This window comes from Camelus bactrianus, chromosome 2, assembly GCF_048773025.1.
Source record: "Camelus bactrianus isolate YW-2024 breed Bactrian camel chromosome 2, ASM4877302v1, whole genome shotgun sequence".
In the NCBI taxonomy this organism is placed as follows: Eukaryota; Metazoa; Chordata; class Mammalia; order Artiodactyla; family Camelidae; genus Camelus; species Camelus bactrianus.
Genome location: NC_133540.1, coordinates 87,048,992 through 87,070,977, shown reverse-complemented (window position 1 = coordinate 87,070,977; position 21,986 = coordinate 87,048,992). Strand labels below are relative to the sequence as shown.

General features: G+C 38.1%; 2 protein-coding genes across 14 annotated transcripts in view; one reads left to right on the top strand and one right to left on the bottom strand.

The window, feature by feature from the left end:
* Positions 1–321, bottom strand: part of ART3 (ADP-ribosyltransferase 3 (inactive)) — a 57,596-nt gene extending 57,275 nt beyond the window's left edge. For 5 of the 13 annotated variants that reach the window (XM_045506184.2, XM_045506186.2, XM_045506183.2 and 2 more), the window contains exon 1: positions 149–320. In XM_045506184.2, the coding sequence (XP_045362140.1) occupies positions 149–159 (11 nt within the window). In that variant the 5' untranslated portion in view covers positions 160–320. Of the gene's footprint in view, positions 1–148 lie in introns of all 13 variants that reach the window. The other 8 variants (XM_045506176.2, XM_045506180.2, XM_045506182.2 and 5 more) reach the window with 3 other exon arrangements.
* A 19,415-nt stretch (positions 322–19,736) lies between these two features.
* CXCL11 (C-X-C motif chemokine ligand 11) lies at positions 19,737–21,729 on the top strand. Its single transcript, XM_010969312.3, has 4 exons — positions 19,737–19,865; positions 20,443–20,569; positions 20,673–20,745; positions 20,982–21,729. Exons 1-4 carry the CDS (start codon positions 19,805–19,807, stop codon positions 21,021–21,023), a joined length of 303 nt encoding a protein of 100 aa, XP_010967614.1. The 5' UTR covers positions 19,737–19,804; the 3' UTR covers positions 21,024–21,729.
* The last annotated feature ends 257 nt before the right edge of the window (positions 21,730–21,986 follow it).

Below are 21,986 nucleotides of genomic sequence, written 5' to 3'. Positions count from 1 at the left end.
ACATTCCTGACTATATCCCTATTTAAAACATTACATTTAGTTAAAGTTCATTTTGGCAAGCCATGGGTACTAAAATGCTCCTTATAAATCACCATTTTATTTAGCCTATTTTCTAAAAAATATAAATTAATCCAATGCAGCTTCATACCTTACATACATAGCTCCTCTAATATTCACATGCAGGACTCATCTCTCCAGGCAAGATCCTTTTGTGCATTACTCTTTATCCAACTAGCCTTGAAATAATAACTGCCAGATCTATTTTTCCCTCTCCTTCAGCTTCTCTGAGTTGCAGAAAAAATAATAAGGGAAGCTACTGCACAATTTTCCTTCCTCTTACTGAACCAAGCCTCTTTCAATTAGTTGTTTGTAAAATTGCTCATTGCTAATCTCTCACATGTTTCTATCCCCTAACAATAAGCACATTGTTTCCCAACTTGGAAAATTAACATCAACATCCACATTGACCTGGCAGTTGTAGATTGCAGTCATTTTCCAGGCGGCCAATAAAGCCATGCACAGAGCTGCCTTTGTTGTGAGAAAAATGATTTCTCTGAAGTTTATGGTGATGTTGAAGCTGTTTTACACAACCCACTGCTCCTGGCTCAATTACATGCAAATAGCAGCAAACATTCTGTGAGGAGTATAGAGGACACAGAAAAGAGAGTTTAATCTATTCAATGAGAAAAAAGAACTTGACTGTTTTTTCTTCTAAATTTTAACATACGAGGTCTTACAATTTTACCTAAAACTCTAAAGAAAGGTAATTCATTTTCAAACCCAAGTTTTTTTCCCTTATGAATTATTGTGAAAACAAATCAAGTAGCTTCCCTTTGACACCTGTTAATTATGCTCTAATAAAATCAACTTGTCTCAAACTCATTCTATGAAGCCACCATCACCCTGATACCAAAACCAGGCAAAGACACCACCAAAAAAGAGAATTACAGACCGATATCATTGATGAACATAGATACAAAAATCCTTACCAAAGTATTAGCAAATAGAATCCAACAGTACATAAAACAGATTATACATCATGATCAAGTGGGGTCATCCCAGGGACACAAGGATGGTTCAACACATGCAAATCAATCAATGTAATACATCACATCGACAAGAGAAAGGACAAAAACCACATGATCATCTCAACAGATGCACAAAAAGCTTTTGATAAAATTCAACACCCATTTATGATAAAAACTCTCGCCAAAGTGGGTATAGAGGGAACATATTTCAACATAATAAAAGCTATATAAGACAAACCTACAGCCAGAATAGTACTTAACAGTGAAAAACTCAAAAGCTTCCCACTAAAATCTGGGACAAGACAAGGGTGCCTACTATCACCACTCCTATTCAACATAGTCTTGGAAGTCCTAGACACAGCAATCAGGCAAGAGAGAGAAATAAAAGGGATCCAAATTGGAAAAGAAGAAGTAAAAGTGTCACTATATGCAGATGACATGATACTATATACAGAAAACCCTAAAAGGTCCACACAAAAACTACTAGATACAATCAAAGAATTCAGCAAGGTAGCAGCTTACAAGATTAATGTTCAAAAATCAGCTGCATTTCTTTACACTAATGATGAATCAACAGAAAAAGAAACTAAAGAAACAATCCCCTTTAAAATAGCACCCGAAGTAATAAAATACCTAGGAGTAAATCTAACCAAGGAGGTGAAAGAATTATACACAGAAAACTATAAAACACTGATTAAGGAAATTAAAGAAGATTTTAAAAAATGGAAAGATATCCCATGCTTCTGGATTGGAAGAATCAATACTGTTAAAATGGCCATACTGCCCAAGGAAATCCACAGATTTAATGCAATCCCTATCAAATTACCCAGGACATATTTCACAGAACTAGAACAAATCATAGTAAGATTTATATGGAACCACAAAAGACCTAGAATTGCAAAAGCATTACTGAAGAAAAAGAAAGAGGCTGGAGGAATAACTCTCCCAGACTTCAGACAATACTACAGAGCTACAGTCATCAAGACAGCATGGTATTGGTACAAAAACAGACATATGGACCAATGGAACAGAATAGGGAGCCCAGAAATGAACCCACAAACTTTTGGTCAACTGATCCTCGACACAGGAGGCAAGAATATACAATGGAATAAAGACAGTCTCTTCAGCAAATGGTGTTGGGAAAACTGGACAGCAGTATGTAAAGCAATGAAGCTAGAACACTCCCTTACACCATACACAAAAATAAACTCAAAATGGATCAAAGACTTAAACATAAGACAAGATACAATTAACCTCCTAGAAGAAAATAAAGGCAAAACATTAACTCACATACATCTCAAAAATGTTCTCCTAGGACAGTCTACCCAAACAATAGAAATAAAAGCAAGAATAAACAAATGGGACCTAATGAAACTTACAAGCTTCTGCACAGCAAAGGAAACCATAAGTAAAACAAAATGACAACCTACGGAATGGGAAAAAATTTTTGCAAATGAAACCGACAAAGGCTTGATCTCCAGAACATATAAGCAGCTCATACAACTTAATAAGAAAAAAACAAATAACCCAATCCAAAATTGGGCCAAAGACCTAAACAAGCAATTCTCCAAGGAAGAAATACAAATGATCAATAGGCACATGAAAAAATGCTCAATATCACTAATTATCAGAGAAATGCAAATCAAAACTATGATGAGGTATCACCTCACACCAGTCAGAAAGGCCATCATTCAAAAGTCCACAAATGACAAATGCTGGAGAGGCTGTGGAGAAAAGGGAACCCTCCTACACTGCTGGTGGGAATGCAGTTTGGTGCAGCCACTGTGGAAAACAGTATGGAGACTCCTCAAAAGACTAGGAAGAGACGTACCACATGACCCAGGAATCCCGCTCCTGGGCATATATCCAGAAGGAATCCTACTTCAAAATGACATCTGTACCCCAATGTTCATAGCAGCACTATTTACAATAGCCAAGACATGGAAACAGCCTAAATGTCCAACAACAGATGACTGGATAAAGATGTGGTATATTTATACAATGGAATACTATTCAGCCATAAAAACCAACAACATAATGCCATTTGCAGCAACATGGATGCTCCTGGAGAATGTCATTCTAAGTGAAGTAAGCCAGAAAGAGAAAGAAAAATACCATATGAGATCGCTCATATGCAGAATCTAAAAAAACAAACAAACAAACAAACAAACAAAAAAAACATAAATACAAAACAGAAACAGACTCATAGACATAGAATGCAAACTTGTGGTTGCCAGAGGGATGGGGGTGGGAGGAGACAGACTGGGATTTCAAAATGTGAATGGATAGGCAGGATTGTACTGTGTAGCACAGGAAGGCGTATACAGGATCTTGTGGTGGCTCACAGAGAGAGAATGTGACAATGAATGTATGTATGTTCGTGTACAGCTGAAAGATTGTGCTCTACACTGGAATTTGACACAGCATTGTAAAATGACTACAGCTCAATAAAAAAAAATGTTTAAAAAAATCAACTTGGCAAATAGTAATATTCCAAGGCAAGCAAGTTTAATTCTATGTAAAACAAACAGTACTTATATATTGTGCTTTGCCAGGTTAAAAAAAGTAAATAATGATTCTTACTTGATAACTCTCCTCCCAGAAAGGTAAAACATTAAGTTTTTCTTTTCAAAAGAGGAATGATAGACTGAAAATCTTAATCAACTTCCAAGAAAATGGAAGATTTATAGTTCAATAAATCACCTGCAATTTGTCTGTTCCAGGAAACCCTCTCCTTTGCAATAAACTTAATTAAGACAATGGAAAGCTATCCAACTCCAGGAACAAGATACGATAGCCGGTGTCTGACCAGCATGAAAAGGTACAGCTGAAAAGCAAACTAAACTGAACTGTCATTAGCTTTCAAATCTTCAATCACTGGAAGCTAAAAGCTTATTTCTTCTTTTTGTGCTCATCCTTAAGCACGTAACTGTCTCTCCTTTAACATCAGAAATTTGAAGGTTCATATGGTGACAGTGGCCACTGAAATCTGGTCCTTCTTTTGTGCATGCATTTGAGACTGCAATGTTTGGGGTAACACACATCACAGATGAAGCTGTCCTTATGAAATGTGAGCTCTTGTACATCTCATTCTCAAATACCAGACTGCATCAGCCGGGTACAGGTTTTGAAAATGTCTTCTTATGTCAAAGTCCCAGAAAGAGACTAAGTATATGCTCAGAAACATCCTTACTCAAAATTCACTGTCCTTTTGGAATGCTTTTAAATATCAATAAAATATGTACTATTCCTTAATGCCTTAGTGATTTCTTTATTGTTTATGCAATTTTTCCAAAATACAGCCTCACCCAGTGCCTAGTGGCTGCCTTGCATATAGCCTGCAGGATCTGTCTGATTTCTGGGAAGAGTATTTTAATAACATTACAAGAAAATCACAGAGGGAAGGGTATAGCTCAGTGGCAAGAGTGCATACTTAGTACGACGAGGTCCTGGATTCAATCCTAAGTATCTCTACGGAAAAATAAACATAATTACCTCCCCCCTACAAAAATCAAAGAAATAGTATTCTATTAAGAGTTTCTGAAAAAATACACTAGCAGCTCCCTGAATGCCTTAATCCCTTTATAAAAGAGCATCAGGCTCTCTATTACTATACTTTTAAGAGTTAAAGACTCTACATCAATCTATTACTATTCACATTATTTTATGTGCCTTTCACATGTGTGGCAACCCTTTACCTAGGAATGAGTCATATGCCTTCTATAAACTCAAAACAACAGGATTCTACTACATTATACTGATTTATAATAAATAGGAAATGTTCTATTTCTAACCCACTTTTCACTAATTTAACTGGCAAAATATTATTGATTATTTTCTTTGTAAGCAATGTATTATTCAAAGACTTAGTGAATTAGTGGGGTGGGAATTATCTTTAAATGCCTTGCACTAATCTCTTCCCACTAGAAAACATTTCTTTTAACTGTATATCAATTGTATAATTTTGAATAACTAAAACTTCAGACAAATCACAGATTATAGAAGTGTTATGCTGGAAAGGTCTTTGATGGTTAATTATAGAAACTACATTTGTTTCCTAGGATTCTCCTTTAAATTCAAGGGGAAACGAGTGAATGAACTTAGGATAGTCCAATTCCAGAAACAAACAAAGGTAAACACTACTAAAAAGAGAGAGAATGCAGTTTAATCTTTGTCCTGCTTAATCAAGGAGAAAGAATAACGAGATATAAAGACTTAGTGAAGAGGGAAAGAACAAAAGGACTAAGGAGATTTAGAAAATTTTCTAAAACAAATCAAAATAAGCACAGGATCTCTCCTTCCCTCCATCCACATCTTTTATTTAAAATTTAGTATCAAGGTAATACAATATGCTAAACAAATAACTAGACCTGCACTGCTTAATATGGTAGTCACTAACCACTCGTAGCTACTGAGCATCTGAAATGTCGCTAGTCATTTAATGTTTTTACGCTGACTACATTTTGAAATGATACTTTTTTCACGTTTTAGATTAAATAAAATATAAGTAATTTCACCTGTTTCTTTTTACTTTTTCAAAAGTTTTTTTTAATTAAGAAGTATAACTGACCTACAACACTCTTAGTTCCAGGTGCACAACACGGTGATTCGATATTTCTATTCATTACAAAATGATAATCACCACAGCGATATTTATTAAATGTAAAATAAAATATGATCACCTATCTCCTGCTTTAAAAGTCTATAATGCCTTCCTATCACAATAAACATAAAACCCACTTGCTACTGTAGGCTACCAGGGTCAGTAAAGGATCTCAGGATGGCTGGACAAAAACTTGCTCTAAAAGGCACTGACTGGGTAGCTTTTGGAGAGATCATAACAAAAAACCAAAAGGCCAGTGCCAACTCCTTAAAATTCTGGAATGGGACCCTCATCTCCAGGTTGGCTATTCTACCTGAAAATCCACCTGCTATCGACTGAGCTTACTATATGGTGAAGGATGGCTTGGCAGATGACTTTGAAAAAGAACTTTAATCTCTTAGAGGTTTTCATGCCAGAACATATATTGTCCAGGTGGATGCTGAAGAAAAAGATGCGAATGCTGTACTGAGTTTCTGTCTCTCTCAAAGGCCAGGACTGAAGAATACGTGAAAGAATTCATGAAATACTGCTCCAGAATATAGAAATACTCCCAAGTTCAACAGTGAGAGCCCTTCAACCACTCTATTCCAAGAGCTCAGTGGGGACACCACTTCCGCCCGCTCCAAGACGAACTCAGCCAGACTGGAGGGGAACAAGGCTGTCCACATGGTCACAGCCACCACCAGCACCAGGGCCAAAGGAGTTGCCATGAGAGCTGGGGCAGGCGCACAGGTGGGCTCTTTTTACTTTTTAAATGTGGCTACTAGAATATTTAAAATTAAGTATGTGGCTCCCATTATATTTCTTCAGGATAAAGCTAGACAAGACAGTAAGTGCTATAAAGCCAGGAGAAGAAATCACTATGTACTGAAGAGGGCTTCATGAAGATATTAAAACTTAAAGGAAGGAAAGGATTCAGGAAAGCAGAGGAAACTGCATTCCATGCTAGAGGAACCATATTATATGAACAGAAATAAGAGGGATCTCTCCAGCTCACTAGACGAGAGAATATTCTGAAAGAAATTAATCCTCCTCATGTGACATTAGAAAGTAGGTCAGTATACCTGAAATTAACATTGTAAATCGACTACATGTCAATTAAAAAAAAAGGTTTTAAAAAAAAAAAGGTCAGAAGAAGTCATAGTCCTAAAGACACACATCTACAGAACCAGCAGAAATTAGGCAGACTGCCTTCTACAAATAAGTTAGAATGCTGCAAAACTTGAAAGACACAAGAAGGAATTTGGTTGGTTTTGTTCACTGTTCTATCTTCAATACTTAAAAGAGTGCCAGACATGTAACAGACACCTAAAATAAGTATTTTCTGAATAAATGAATGAGCAATGAACTATGTAGAATAGGGTGGTGCTTTCCGTTAAACTTAAAGGCAGGGACTCTGGAAGGAAAAGACAGTAAAGAGGGAAAGGATGTTAAGGAAGGAGAGAGCATCCACAGAACCTTTCTGTATGGTTCAAAAAAGAAGTAAAAAGGTTAAAGCACAAAACCATTTCCTCTTCCAACTCTGCATAATTTTGAATCTACATATTACCTGAGGTCTTGAAGTGAAGAAAAAATAATGGATTAGGATTTATGAGATCCAAGAACATATTCCTTTTACTTTACTTTCCTGTGAGAAAATTTGTCTTGGATTATGCATGCTAAATGAATGAATGAATGAGAAAAAGAAATAATATTCCAGCTACTTTGAGATTAATTAAAATAAAGACTAAGAGATTTTTGGGTTTTTTTAACATTTTTTTTAATTGAGTAATAGTCATTTTGCAATGTTGTGTCAAATTCCAATGTAGAGCACAATTTTTCAGTTATACATGAACATATATATATATTCACTGTCACTTTTTTTTCCACTATGAGCTACCACAAGATCTTGTATATATTTCCCTGTGCTATACAGTATAATCTTGTTTATCAATCCTGCATTTAAAAATCCCAGTCTGTCCCTTCCCATCCCCTGCCCCCTTAGCAACCACAAGTTTATATTCTATGCCTATGAGTCTGTTTCTGTTTTGTATTTATGTTTTTTTTTAAGATTCCTCATATGAGTGATCTCATATGTTATTTTTCTTTCTCTTTCTGGCTTACTTCACTTAGAATGACATTCTCCAGGAACATCCATGTTGCTGCAAATGGCGTTACGTTGTCGGTTTTTGTGGCTGAACAGTATACATCGTATAAACATACCACATCACCTTTATTCAGTCATCTGTTGATGGACATTTAAGCTGTTTCCATGTCTTGGCTATTGTAAATAGTGCTACTATGAACACTGGGGTGCAGATGTCATTTTGAAGTAGTGTTCCTTCTGGATATATGCCCAGGAGCAGGATTCCTGGGTCATATGGTAAGCCTACTCCTAGTCTTTTGAGGAATCTCCATACTGTTTAAAACAGTGGCTTTCCTTGCTTCCCTCTCCCACTCTTAATGATTTAGATGTCTTCTTTTACAATTTTGTGCTTATTCTTTTTGTAATTCACGGCAGTTATCTCCTTTCCAGTTATGAGTTTCTCATTTTTGTAGCATCCTGCTTCTTTTCTATTTAGAGTAGACCTGTCAATATTTCTTTTAGCATGGGTTTAGTGTTGCTAAACTCTTTTAGTTTTTGCTTGTCTGTGAAGTTCTTTATCTCTCCTTCTATTCTAAAGGATAGCCTTGCTCGATAGAGTATCCTAGGCTGCACGTTTTTTTCATTCAGGACTTTGAATATGTCTTGCCACTCCCTTCTGCCCTGTAGTGTTTGTGTAGAGAAATCAGCTGAGAGCCTTATGGGGGTTCCCTTGTAACTCACTCTTTGTTTTTCTTTTGCTGCCTTTAGGATCGTTTCTTTATCCTTGACTCTGGCCATCTTGATTATGATATGTCTTGGTGTGGGTCTGTTTGGGTTCTTCCTGTTTGGGACCCTCTGAGCCTCCTGTACTTGGATATCTGATTCCTTTAGGTTTGGGAAGTTTTCAGTCATGATTTCTTCAAATACATTTTCAGTCCCTTTTGTTCTTTCTTCCCCTTCTGGAACCCGTATTATGCATAGATTGGCATGCTTTATATTATCCCATAGGTCCCTTATATTATTTTCATTGTTTCTCATTTGTTTTTCTCTCAGCTGTTCTGATTGGGTGCTTTCTGTTGTCCTGTCTCCTAGGTCACTTATTCGTTCCTCTGCATTATATAGCCTGCTTTGTACAGTCGGTTTTTTTTTTTTTTTAACATTTTTTATTGATTTATAATCATTTTACAATGTTGTGTCAAATTCCAGTGTTCAGCACAATTTTTCAGTCATTCATGGACATATACACACTCATTGTCACATTTTTTTCTCTGTGAGTTATCATAACATTTTGTGTATATTTCCCTGTGCTATACAGAGTAGTCTATTCTACAATTTTGAAATCCCAGTCTATCCCTTCCCACCCTCCGCCCCCCTGGTAACCACAAGTCTGTATTCTCTGTCTGTGAGTCTATTTCTGTCCTTTATTTATGCTTTGTTTTTGTTTGTTTGTTTTTGTTTTTGTTTTTTAGATTCCACATATGAGCGATCTCATATGGTATTTTTCTTTCTCTTTCTGGCTTACTTCACTTAGAATGACATTCTCCAAGAGCATCCATGTTGCTGCAAATGGCATTATGTTGTCGGTTTTTATGGCTGAGTAGTATTCCATTGTATAAATATACCACTTCTTCTTTATCCAGTCACCTGTTGATGGACATTTAGGCTGTTTCCATGTTTTGGCTATTGTAAATAGTGCTGCTATGAACATTGGGGTGCAGGTGTCATCCTGAAGTAGATTTCCTTCTGGATACAAGCCCAGGAGTGGGATTCCTGGGTCATATGGTAAGTCTATTCCTAGTCTTTTGAGGAATCTCCACACTGTTTTCCATAGTGGCTGCACCAAACTGCATTCCCACCAGCAGTGTAGGAGGGTTCGCCTTTCTCCACAGCCTCTCCAGCATTTGTCATTTGTGGATTTTTGAATGATGGCCATTCTGACTGGTGTGAGGTGATACCTCATTGTAGTTTTGATTTGCATTTCTCTGATAATTAGTGATATTGAGCATTTTTTCATATGCCTTTTGATCATTTGTATGTCTTCCTTGAAGAATTGCTTGTTTAGGTCTTCTGCCCATTTTTGGATTGGGTTGTTTATTTTTTTCTTATTGAGTCGTATGAGCTGCTTATATATTCTGGAGATCAAGCCTTTGTCGGTTTCACTTGCAAAAATTTTCTCCCATTCCGTAGGTTTTCTTCTTGTTTTATTTCTGGTTTCCTTTGCTGTGCAGAAGCTTGTAAGTTACATTAGGTCCCATTTGTTTATTCTTGCTTTTATTTCTTCTAGGAGAAAATTCTTTAAATGTATGTCAGATAATGTTTTGTCTATGTTTTCTTCTAGGAGGTTTATTGTATCTTGTCTTATGTTTAAGTCTTTAATCCATTTTGAGTTGATTTTTGTATATGGTATAAGGGAGTGTTCTAGCTTCATTGTTTTACATGCTGCTGTCCAGTTTTCCCAACACCATTTGCTGAAGAGACTGTCTTTATTCCAATGTATATTCTTGCCTCCTTTGTCAAAGATGAGTTGACCAAAAGTTTGTGGGTTCATTTCTGGGCTCTCTATTCTGTTCCATTGGTCTATATGTCTGTTTTTGTACCAATACCATGCTGTCTTGATGACTGTAGCTCTATAGTATTGTCTGAAGTCTGGGAGAGTTATTCCTCCAGCCTCTTTCTTTCTCTTCAGTAATGCTTTGGCAATTCTAGGTCTTTGATGGTTCCATATGAATTTTATTATGATTTGTTCTAGTTCTGTGAAATATGTCCTGGGTAATTGGATAGGGATTGCATTAAATCTGTAGATTGCCTTGGGCAGTGTGACCATTTTAACAATATTGATTCTTCCAATCCAAGAGCATGGAATATCTTTCCAGTTTTTAAAGTCTTCTTTAATTTCCTTCATCAATGGTTTATAGTTTTCTGTGTATAATTCTTTCACCTCCTTGGCTAGATTTATTCCCAGATATTTTATTACTTTGGGTGCTATTTTAAAGGGGATTGTTTCTTTACTTTCTTCTTCTATTGATTTATCGTTAGTGTAAAGAAATGCAACTGATTTTTGAACGTTAATTTTGTAACCTGCTACCTTGCTGAATTCTTCAATCAGCTCTAGCAGCTTTTGTGTGGATCTTTTAGGGTTTTCTATATATAGTAACATGTCATCAGCATATAATGACACTTTTACCTCTTCTTTTCCAATTTGGATCCCTTTTATTTCTTTCTCTTGCCTGACTGCTGTGGCTAGGACTTCCAGGACTATGTTGAATAGGAGTGGTGATACTGGGCATCCTTGTCTTGTCCCAGATTTTAGTGGGAAGCTTTCGAGTTTTTCACCGTTCAGTACTATGCTGGCTGTAGGTTTGTCATATATAGCTTTTATTATGTTGAGATATGTTCCCTCTATACCCACTTTGGCGAGAGTTTTTATCATAAATGGGTGTTGAATTTTATCAAATGCTTTTTCTGCATCGATTGAGATGATCATGTGGTTTTTGTCCTTTCTCTTGTTGATGTGATGTATTCCACTGATTGATTTGCGTATGTCGAACCATCCTTGTGTCCCTGGGATGAACCCCACTTGGTCATGATGTATAATCTTTTTTATGTGTTGTTGGATTCTATTTGCTAAAATTTTGGTGAGGATTTTGGCGTCTATGTTCATCAGTGATACTGGCCTATAATTCTCTTTTTTTGTAGTGTCTTTGCCTGGTTTTGGTATCAGGGTGATGGTGGCTTCATAGAATGAGTTTGGGAGTATTCCCTCCTTTTCAATCGTCTGGAAGAGTTTGAGAAGGACTGGTATGAGTTCTTCTTTGTATGTTTGGTAGAATTCCCCGGTGAAGCTGTCCGGTCCTGGACTTCTATTTGTAGGGAGGTTTTTAATTGCTATTTCTATTTCCTTTCTAGTGATCAGATTGTTCAAGTGTTCAGATTCTTCTTGATTCAGTGTTGGTGGACAGTATGTTTCCAGAAACTTGTCCATCTCCTCTAGGTTATCCAGTTTGGTTCCATATAGTTTTTCATAATATTCTCGTATGATATTCTGTATTTCTATTTTGTTTGTTGTAATTTCTCCATTTTCCTTTCCTATTTTGCTAATTTGTGCTCTCTCTTTTTTCTTCTTTGTGAGTTTGGCCAGAGGTTTGTCGATTTTATTTACTTTTTCAAAAAACCAGCTTTTGGTTTGGTTGATTTTTTCTATGGTCTTGTTAATCTCTATTGTATTTAATTCCTCTCTGATCTTTATTATTTCCTTCCTTCTGCTGCTTTTTGGGGCTTTTTGTTCTTCTTTTACTAATTCATTCAGGTGGTGGGTTAAATTGTTTATTTGAGATTGTTCTTCTTTTTTGAGGAAGGCCTGTATCGCTATAAACTTCCCTCTTAGCACTGCCTTTGCTGTGTCCCATAGGTTTTGAGTGGTTGTGCTTTCATTATCATTTGTCTCAAGGTATTTTTTAATTTCAGCTTTGATTTCCTCATTGATCCATTGTTTTTTCAATAACATATTGTTTAATCTCCATGCTTTCCTTTTTTTCTCCTTTGTTTCTCTGTTGTTGATTTCCAGTTTCATGGCATTGTGGTCAGTAAAGATGCTTGAGATAATTTCTATCTTCTTAAAATTGTTGAGGTTTCTTTTGTGCCCAAGTACATGATTGATCCTGGAAAATGTTCCATGTGCACTTGAAAAGAATGTATATCCTATTTTTGGGGGGTGTAATGCTCTGAAAATATCCACCAAATCTAGTTTTTCTATTGTAGTATTTAATTTCTCTGTCGCCTTGTTTATTTTCTGTCTGGAAGATCTGTCTAGAGATGTTAATGCAGTGTTAAAATCTCCAACTATGATTGTATTCCCATCAGTATCCCCCTTTATCTCTGTTAGTAATTCTTGTATGTACTTAAGTGCTCCTATATTGGGTGCATATATATTAACGAGTGTAATATCCTCATCTTGTATCACTCCTTTAATCATTATAAAATGTCCTTCTTTATCTTTCTTTATGGCCTTTGTTTTAAAGTCTATTTTGTCTGAAATCAGTACTGCAACACCTGCTTTTTTGGCTTTTCCATTTGCATGGAATATCCTTTTCCATCCTTTCACTCTCAATCTATATGTGTCCTTCTCCCTAAAGTGGGTCTCTTGTATGCAGCATATTGAAGGTTCTTGCTTTATTATCCAGTCTGCCACTCTGTGTCTTTTGACTGGAGCATTTAGTCCATTAACATTTACAGTAATTAATGATAGATGTGTGTTTATTGCCATTTTGAACTTATCTTTGCAGTTGAATTGGTATATCCTCTTTGTTCCTTTCTTCTTCCTTTTGTCGTTTGGTAATTTTCCTTTGTATTTTCATGGATTTTATTTAATTTTTGTGACTCCTTTGTAAATTTTTGGCTTGTGGTTACCCTTTTTTGTAAATCTATCAACCCATTACTATAACTGTTTTTATTAAACTGATAGTAACGTGATCTCAAACCCATCCTACTGTTAAAAAAATTTAAAAAAGAAAGAAAAAAATATTCTATATTTCCCTGCCTCCCTCTCCCACTCTCAGTGATTTGTATGTCTTCTTTTATAATTTCATGTTTACTTTATTTGTAATTCATGAGTTATCACCTTTCCAGTTGTGTGTTTCTCATTTCTGTAGCATCCTGCTGCTTTTCTATTTAGAATAGCCCTTTCAATATTTCTTTTAGCATGGGTTTAGTGTTGCTAAACTCCTGCAGCTTTTTTTTTTTTTTGTCTGTGAAACTCTTTATTTCTCCTTCTATCCTCAAGGATAGCCTTGCTGGATAAAGGATCCTAGGCTGCATCTTTTTTTCATTCAGGGCTTTGAACATATCTTGCCACTCCCTTCTGGCCTGTAGTGTTTGTGTAGAGAAATCAGCTGAGAGCCTTATGGGGGTTCCCTTGTAACTTACTCTTTGCTTTTCTCTTGCTGCCTTTAGAATCATTTCTTTATCCTTGACTCTGGCCATCTTGATTATGATATGTCTTGGTGTGGGTCTATTTGGGTTCTTCCTGTTTGGGACCCTCTGAGCTTCCTGTACTTGGATATCTGATTCCTTCTTTAAGTTTGGGAAGTTTTCAGTCATGATTTCTTCAAAAACCTTTTCAATCCCCTTTGATCTTTCCTCTCCTTCTGGGACCCCTATTATGCGAAGATTGGGACGCTTTATATTATCCCATAGGTCCCTTATGCTATTTTCATTATTTTTTATTTGCTCCTCTTGTAGTTCTTCTGAATGGGTGCTTTCTATTGCCCTGTCTTCTAGATCGCTAATTCGTTCCTCTGCATTATCTGGTCGGCTTTGCACAGCTATTAGATCATTCCTCATCTCTGTCAATGAGTTTACCCATTCTACTTGGCTCTTCTTTATAGCTTCAATTTCATTTTTGACATATTTTATATCTCTAAACACTCTCTCTTTTAATTCCTTCAGCAATTCGATCACTCCTTTTTTGAAATCTTGATCTAGTAGGCTTATCGATGTCTATTTTGTTGATCTTTCTTTCAGGGGATTTCTCTTGTTCTTTTAATTGGGAAAGGTTTTTCTGCTTCTTCATCTTGCTCATACCTCTTTGGCACTGTGGTTTATGGAGTATCAGTTGTTTATTTTGGTCCTTAATGATTTTCTCTCTCTGATGCCTATTTAGGAATAGAACTTAGGAAAAAAAGAAAAAAAATGAGAGAGAGAGAAAGAATTTTAAAAGAAGGGAGAAAGAGGGTTTGAAAACAGTGTATAATGAATAACAGAAGAGTGAGCTGGAGCAGAGTATTAATCGGGTTGAGACGTCCTTTTGAAACCTTTACAAAAAAAGGGGGGGGGGAGATGAATAGATGTATTTGAAACCTGTGTCTAATCAATAGCAGGACATCAAAACCCAAGAGAAATAGAAATGAATTAAGAAGTAAAGATTAACAGAGTAATAGAAAATAGAACAGGTAAAAACAGATTAAAAAAAAAAAAGTGGGGGGTTTGTCAGTGTTCTCCTGGAGTCTGTGTGCTTTTAATGTGAAGTCTTTCTGTCTTCGTCCTGTTTTGGAAGCTCAGCTTGCTGTTTTCAGAGGCCCTCCGTTGGCGCCCTCTTCTGTGCTGCTCCCAGCACCTGTCGGCAAGCAGATCGCGCCTCTTCCTAACACTGGGTCAGGTGCAGCTCTCTGCTGTGGGCGAGCGGGTCGCTGCCCCTCCGGATGCCGCAGTCAGATGTTTCAGACTGGCCGGGTAGGAGGGCAGGTCGTGCCCCCTCCCAGCACCTCGGTCAGGAGCTGTGTTCCTGCCCGAAAGGCGGGGGGCCGCTCTCGCTCTACCTGCGCCGCCGGTAGCTCCGCTGCTCTGTGCGGCTGCGCGCCCCGCCAGGGTCGGCGCCCCTTCCTGGTCGGCGCTCCGCGGGTGGGCTGGGGGAAGACCGAGGGACAGCCTTGTCCCTGCTCCGAGCCAAAACCCAGCTCCTTGTTTGTCTTTGTGGAGCAAGTTCTCTGAGGGACCAGAATGGAAGGATCCTATCTGCCCCGGGCTGCAGGCCAGTCTCAGTCTGGCCTTTGAGGCTGCTAAGCCCTTCGGTGCGGATGCAGGTTTCGCCCCACCCCCGCCTGAGTGCTCAGCACGGAGAATAAGGCGGCTGCGCCTGAGCCCCGCCTCTCTTCCCCCGAAAACCCTCCGCGGGTTCTCAGAGATGGGGGCGTGCACCCTTCCCCCGAGAGCACATCAACCTTGCTGTTTTATGGAGGGCGCAGGTTGTTCTGCCCTGTGCACCCACAGCCACAGCGCGCAGCCCCTTGCGTTCCCCCGGGGCTGCCTCCGTGCAGCCACTTCCGTCCTCCGCCCGGCTTGTGCAGCCTGGCCCTGGCCCTGCCTGCTGATGCCGGCCCACGTCTCAGGCTGGGTGTCTGGCGGACGCTCTGTGCCCGTTTAACTTAGTTCTGTTAGTCAAGGGCTGCTCTGTACAGATCCGAGCCTCGGAGGCTCCCCCTCCGTCCCGCTGGCCTCTCAGTTGGAGAGGGGAGACCCAGCGAGTGAGTGCCAGTCCTCCTTTGCCGCTCCCTCCCCGCGGGACCCATCCCGTGCTGCTTTGCCTTTTGTTCTTTCTTTTTTCCTTTTCTCCTACCAGATTTTTGGCATCTTTATCTTTTGAAGAGGGCGATGTTCTGTCGGAGTTCCACAGGTGCTCTGGTTGGCTGAGTGGGTCTGTAGATGTGGGTCTTGGTGTATTTGTGGGAGAGGGTGACCTGCGAGCGTCCTTCGACTCCGCCATCTTCTCCGTCTCTCTGTACAGTCTTTAGGTCAGCTCTCATCTCAGCAAATGAGTTTACTAATTCTACTTGGTTCTTCTTTATAGCTTCTATTTCGTTTTTGACATATTTTATATCTCTAAACACTATTTCTTTTAGTTCCTTCAATACTTTTATCACTCCTTTTTTGAAATCTTGATCTAGTAGGCCATCAGTGTCTATTTCCTTGATCGTGCTTTCAGGGGATTTCTCTTAATCTTTTAATTGGGAGTGGTTCCTCTGCTTCTTCATATCGCTCATATCTCTCTGGCACTGTGGCTTAAGGAGTATCAGTTTTCTAGTTCTCCTGGAGACAGTGTGCTCCTAATGATTTTATTGAGAGGTCTTTGTGTCTTTGTTCTCTTTCGCAAACTCAGCATGCCATTTCCAGAGGCCCTTGGTTGGCGCCCTCATCTGTGCTGCTCCCAGTGGCTGCTGGCTAGCAGATCGCGCCCCCTCCCAACACTGGGTCAGGTGCTGAGGTCTTACCTGGTGGGTGGGCGGGTCACTCCCCCTCCCGATGCCACAGTCAGATGCTGGGCTCAGGCGAGGCAGGTGGGTGGATCGCGCCCCCTCCCAGCATGGTGGTCAGGTGCTGCATTCCTGCCAGAAAAGCGGGTTGCTGCCCCTCCTCTCCTGCCAGGAAAGCAGTTGCTGCCTGCTGCTCTGTGCAGCTACCCACTCCGCCTCCGGTCAGTGCTCTGAAGGCGGGATCAGGGAAGACCGCAAAACGGCCCAGTCCCGCTCCGTGTCAAATCAACTCCTTGTTTGTCTTGGCGGCGCGAGTTCTCTGAGGTGCCAGGGCAGAAAGATCCTATCTGCCTCGGGCTGTAAACAAGTGTCAGTCCTTCCTAGGAGGTTGCAGAGCCCCCGGGTGCGGATTCAGGGCTTGGCCCCGCCACAGCCCCCGCCCCCACCCAGGTGCTGCACACAGGAGGAGATGGCAGCTGTGGCTGTGCCCCGCCTCTCTTCTCTGGAGAAGCACCAGTAATGACGGCGCAGGTCTGAGGAGACAAGGGCTACAGCACCCCTCCACCCAGGGAACACCAGCCATCTTGCTTTGCTTTTTTTTTGCAATTTATGGGGAACTGAGGTTGTTCTGCTCCGTATCCCCTCCCAGCTACAGCGCGCAGCACCCTGCAGTCCCTCAGGGCTGCCTCAGTGCAGCTGCCCCAGTCCTCCACAGGGCTCAGGCAGCCTGTCCCGGCCCCAACTGCTGGCTCGTGTCTTGGGCTGGGTGTTGCAGGGACCCTTTGTGCCCGTTTAACTCAGTTCTGTCGGTCAAGGGGTGCTCGGGGCAGATCTGAGCCTCAGAGGCTCCCCCTCCGTCTTGCCGGCCTCTCCGTTGGAGAGGGAGACCCAGTGAACAAGCGCCAGTCCTCCTTTGCCGCTCCCTCACCACAGGACTGGTCCCACACTGGTTTGCTTTTTCTTCTTTCTTTTTTCCTTTCCTCTTACCAGATTTTTGGTGTCGTTGTCTTTCGAAAAGGGCGATGTTCTGTCGGAGTTCGGCAGGTGTTCTGGTTGGCTGAGTAGGTCCGTAGATGTGAGTTTTGGTGTATTTGTGGGAGAGGGTGAGCTACAAGCATCCTTCTACTCCACCACCTTGCTTCTCTCCAAGACTAAGAGGTTTTGACAACTTGTACTGGTTGATAAAATAACTTAAACGCAGGATATGTCTAAATAAATAAATGATTTCAAAATAAAATGTAATGATAACTCTCCAGAGAAATGCAAATCAAAACTACAATGAGGTATCACCTCACACTAGTCAGAACGGCCATCATTAAAAAGTCCACAAATGATATATGCTGTGAAAGGTGTGGAGAAAAAGTTACCCTCCTACATAGTTGGTGGGAATGTAGTTTGGTGCAGCCATTATGGAAACAGTATGGAGATTTCTCAAAAAACTAAAAACAGACTTACTATATGATCCAGAAATTCCTTGGGTATATATCTGGAGGGAACTCTAATTCGAAAAGATACAAGCACCCCAATGTTCATAGCAGCACTGTTTACAATAGCCAAGACATGGAAACCTAAATGTCCATCAACAGATGACTGGATAAGGAAGCTGTGGTATATTTATACAATGGAATACTATTAGGTCATAAAAAAGAATAAAATAATGCCATCTGTGGCAACATGAATAGATCTAGAGATTGTCATTCTAAGTGAAGCCAGAAAGAGAAAGAAAAATACCACATGATATCACTCATATGCAGAATCAAAAAAAAAAAAAAGAAAAAAGAAGAGACTAATGAACTCACCTACAAAACAGAAACAGACTCGCAGACATAGTAAACAATCTATGGTTACTAAGGGGAAAAGGAGTGGGAAGGGATAGATTTGGGAGGTTGAGATTTTCAAATATTAACTACTATATATAAAAATAGATTAAAAAAACAATTTTCTTTTGTATAGCATAGGGAACTATATTCAGTATCTTATAATAACCTTTAATGAAAAATATGAAAACAAATATGTATATCTATGACTGGACACTATGCAGAGATTGACACAGTATAACTGACTACACTTCAGTTTTTAAAAATGTAATAATTCTCCCCCAAAAAGTTGAGTAATCCAAAATAATCATCTGAAAATAGTAAACTAGTTATAAATCCCAGGTTATACTAAAAAAAAAAAAAAACTAGGAAATAAGAAATATTTGAAAGAAAGTTACAGTGATTTTTTTTCTCATCTTACAAAGGGAGGAAACAGAAGATTCTATTCATGGTAGATGTAAATAATTAGAAAAAGGCAGGTAAAAACACTTTTAAGGTTACTAGCAAAACATAAAACAAAGTATTTTGTTCAAATCATGTCAGAAAATGTTAAAGAAAATATATTCAAAGTTAGAAAGAAACCAAGGAAAACAAACACAGAAAAGAAACAGCAAGGAAGCATTTTTAAAAGCTTACAGATTATCAATTACACAATAAATAATTAAATTCACCTATTTAAAAGTCCCTTTGATATGATGTTTAAGTGTACGCAAGTGACATATTTAAAGTAGATTTAGAAAACTAAAGAGGAAAAAGTAAAGATACAAAGAAAACAAGAGTTACATCAAAGCAAAATCCAAGAAATAAAAACAACACACGAGAAAAAAAGAATCTTTTATAAAAATCTACAACTTACACAACTTTATGTACTAAAATAAGTGTTTGAGATATACATATATGTAAAAATTGTTAAACATGCAAAAAGAAACGGATATAAATTCAGAAGTACAGTTCTTCAGGAGACTTCATTAGCTGTTATAGTCAGCAAAATAGAAACAAGGTGAAATTAAAAGGTTGTCTGATGTTAAAATAGGCCTCATATATGATTTAAAAACAAGGAAAGAGAAAAAATTAGGTTTTTTAAAAGAATGTTCCTTTGTATAGTTATATGAAGGACAGAGGATGAATTCACAGGACTGAAAACAGGAAGACAATCTTCTTGAATGAAAGAATGAACAGCAATCAGAATTCCACTGCCCCAGGTAATCCAACAATTAAATACATTTCTAGGAAATGCTACCTTAAGGCTAGTTCCCATCTGGGTGTATCCTATTCTAACTTATACAGCTCTTTACTGTCTACAAACTGCTTTCACAGTCGTATCACTTTCAACATTGAACAAAAGGAAAGGACAGTAATACTTAGATGAGAACAAAACAGAAACTCTTGGAAGAAAGGAACATGACACAAGGAGGGAAATTCCTGTGCCATAAGAGGATTGTGTACAGAATGCTTTATATATACCAATTAAGAATTTTCTTCCATGCTCAGCATTCCTACTCCCTCCAAGAAGAGTCTCAAAGTCCAAGCAGCAGCAACAGACAAACATGAGTATGAAGAGCATGGTTATAGTCTTGGCTGTGATATTCTGTGCTACAACTGTGAAAGGTATATGGTACTTTTTACTTCTAAACCTGTAAGTTTCTTTTCTAATGCTTCAAATGTCTTTTCTTCCACTTTTATACTAAAAGATACAGTAAATTTTTATTTAACCTTACACATTAGAAGTTACTACAGCTTTGGTAGAGAATATTGGAAATACTTTAAACATCAGAGATGATTGCTGAAACTAACAGTGATAATTTCATGGAATTTATTTGGCTACAGAATTGGCAGGAGGCTTTAGTAATATTTAAATGTTTGCTAAGAAGATTTTATATGAGATAATGTTATTAGCTTCCTGGAAAAATTTTTGAGCATAAAAGCAAGAGGCAGATAAGCTTGATATCTAATAAACTTCTTTCATGCTTTTCTTTATTCTTTAATGGTTTGCTTACAAATTCAAAGAGGAAATCATCAATTTCTTACTTAAGCTCCTTTTCCAGTAAGAGCAGTGTCGACTGCTGTCTGACAAACTATCTTTATCCTTAATGAAAACTTGGCCCATCTCCTTCAACAAGACGATAAACTACAGCCATCTGTTGCAATCAGATGAATTAGTAACTGATGCTATGATCTGTTCTAGGATTTCCCATGTTTAAAGGGGGACGGTGTCTTTGCACAGGCCGTGGAGTAAAAGCAGTGAAAGTGGCAGACATTGAGAAAGTCTCCATAATTTACCCAACTAATAACTGTGACAAAACAGAAGTGATGTAAGTAACGTACTCAATGAAGATGACATTGGTGGTGGCTTTTTGTTTTGTTTTTATGTTTTTCCATCCAAAATTTAAGACTGTTTGGATCTTCCTTTAACAGTATCACCCTGAAAGCACATAAGGGACAAAGATGCCTAAATTCCAAGTCAAAGCAAGCAAATGTTATAATCAAGGTAGGTTACCAGATTACTTCCATTTTATAATCTGTTTTTTCCAAGAGAAATCTTTTGAAAAAATAAAGACAACTGCAGAATGATTCTGTTATGATCCTGTGTGAAGTGTTCTGATAAGGGGTTTTTGGTTATAACTAGCTTCCCTTTCCTGCCATACGTTTTCTCAAGTCAACTCTTAAATCGCTGGGAAACAAGAACAGATCAAGTTTGTAAAAACTCTCATCTTCTCATTACAGAAAGTTGAAAGAATGAATTTTTTGAAATATCAGAACATATGAAGTCCTGGGAAAGAGGATTTGAAAACCTAGAACAACTTACTGTGACTACTGAAATGATGGGAATTCTTAATAGGAAACTGACTTTCTGCTGCCTGTTGCAATGTACACTCATGCATTTCAAGGTTTAGGAAACTTTCTAGGAGGTTTTATGCTTATAACTATTCTGCTGTGGCTATAAAAACATCTCTGTCTCTAAAAGTTATGTCTGTACTTGATCTATATATTTCATGTTACACTATAACATTATTACTGGAGTCAAGACCATGGCTTGTAAGTCAAAAGCACCCATGTGTGTAATAAACATTCCTGAAGTAATTTTTTATTCAAATCCACATTTCTTTCCCCCCAAATTATATATGCATATAAATGGAAAAAGTTTTTATATATCACCTTGTTTTATTTTTTTTAAGTCTGTAATTCATGAAATATACTATGAAGATAATTATAAGGTAAGGGTAACTAGTAACAGTGCAAATATTTTATAACTGAGTAAGTAGCTCTGATCTTGGGGTTTTTTTTTTTAACAACTTGGCTTTTTTTTCATTGAGATGTTTTGAAGCAATTAGGATATATGTGTTTACCATGAATTTTGGTTTATCTATTCTTATAAATTATAGCAGTATTTTGGACATATTTTAAACATGAAATTCTTTGTCTACCAAAGTAAATGTTGAAAAATAAATATATATGCTCATCTGGCAATCACCTTTACTTTGTGATTCTTTTGCTTAGAAAAATGTCTTTTTTTAAGTCATACCTCTGTGATAAAAGTTAGGGATATCTAAAATAGTTTCACATTGAAAAAAATCAAAATAATTTTTCTCTAATAAACTACCAAAACCCTTCTTAAAACAGAAACAATCATATGTTATCCAGAAATGTAAGATTCTTTAAACAATTTCACCTTGTATTTCAAGAGGCATACAGCCACCTGTCATTACACAGAACTGTTCTGAAAACATA

Bases quoted from the DNA above. Each gene is read 5' to 3' on its own strand.
- CXCL11 (XM_010969312.3), top strand. From the start codon at position 19,805: ATGAGTATGAAGAGCATGGTTATAGTCTTGGCTGTGATATTCTGTGCT. The intron at 20,570-20,672 runs GTAAGTAACGTA...TTCCTTTAACAG, and splicing joins TGTGACAAAACAGAAGTGAT to TATCACCCTGAAAGCACATA. The intron at 20,746-20,981 runs GTAGGTTACCAG...TTCTCATTACAG, and splicing joins AAGCAAATGTTATAATCAAG to AAAGTTGAAAGAATGAATTT.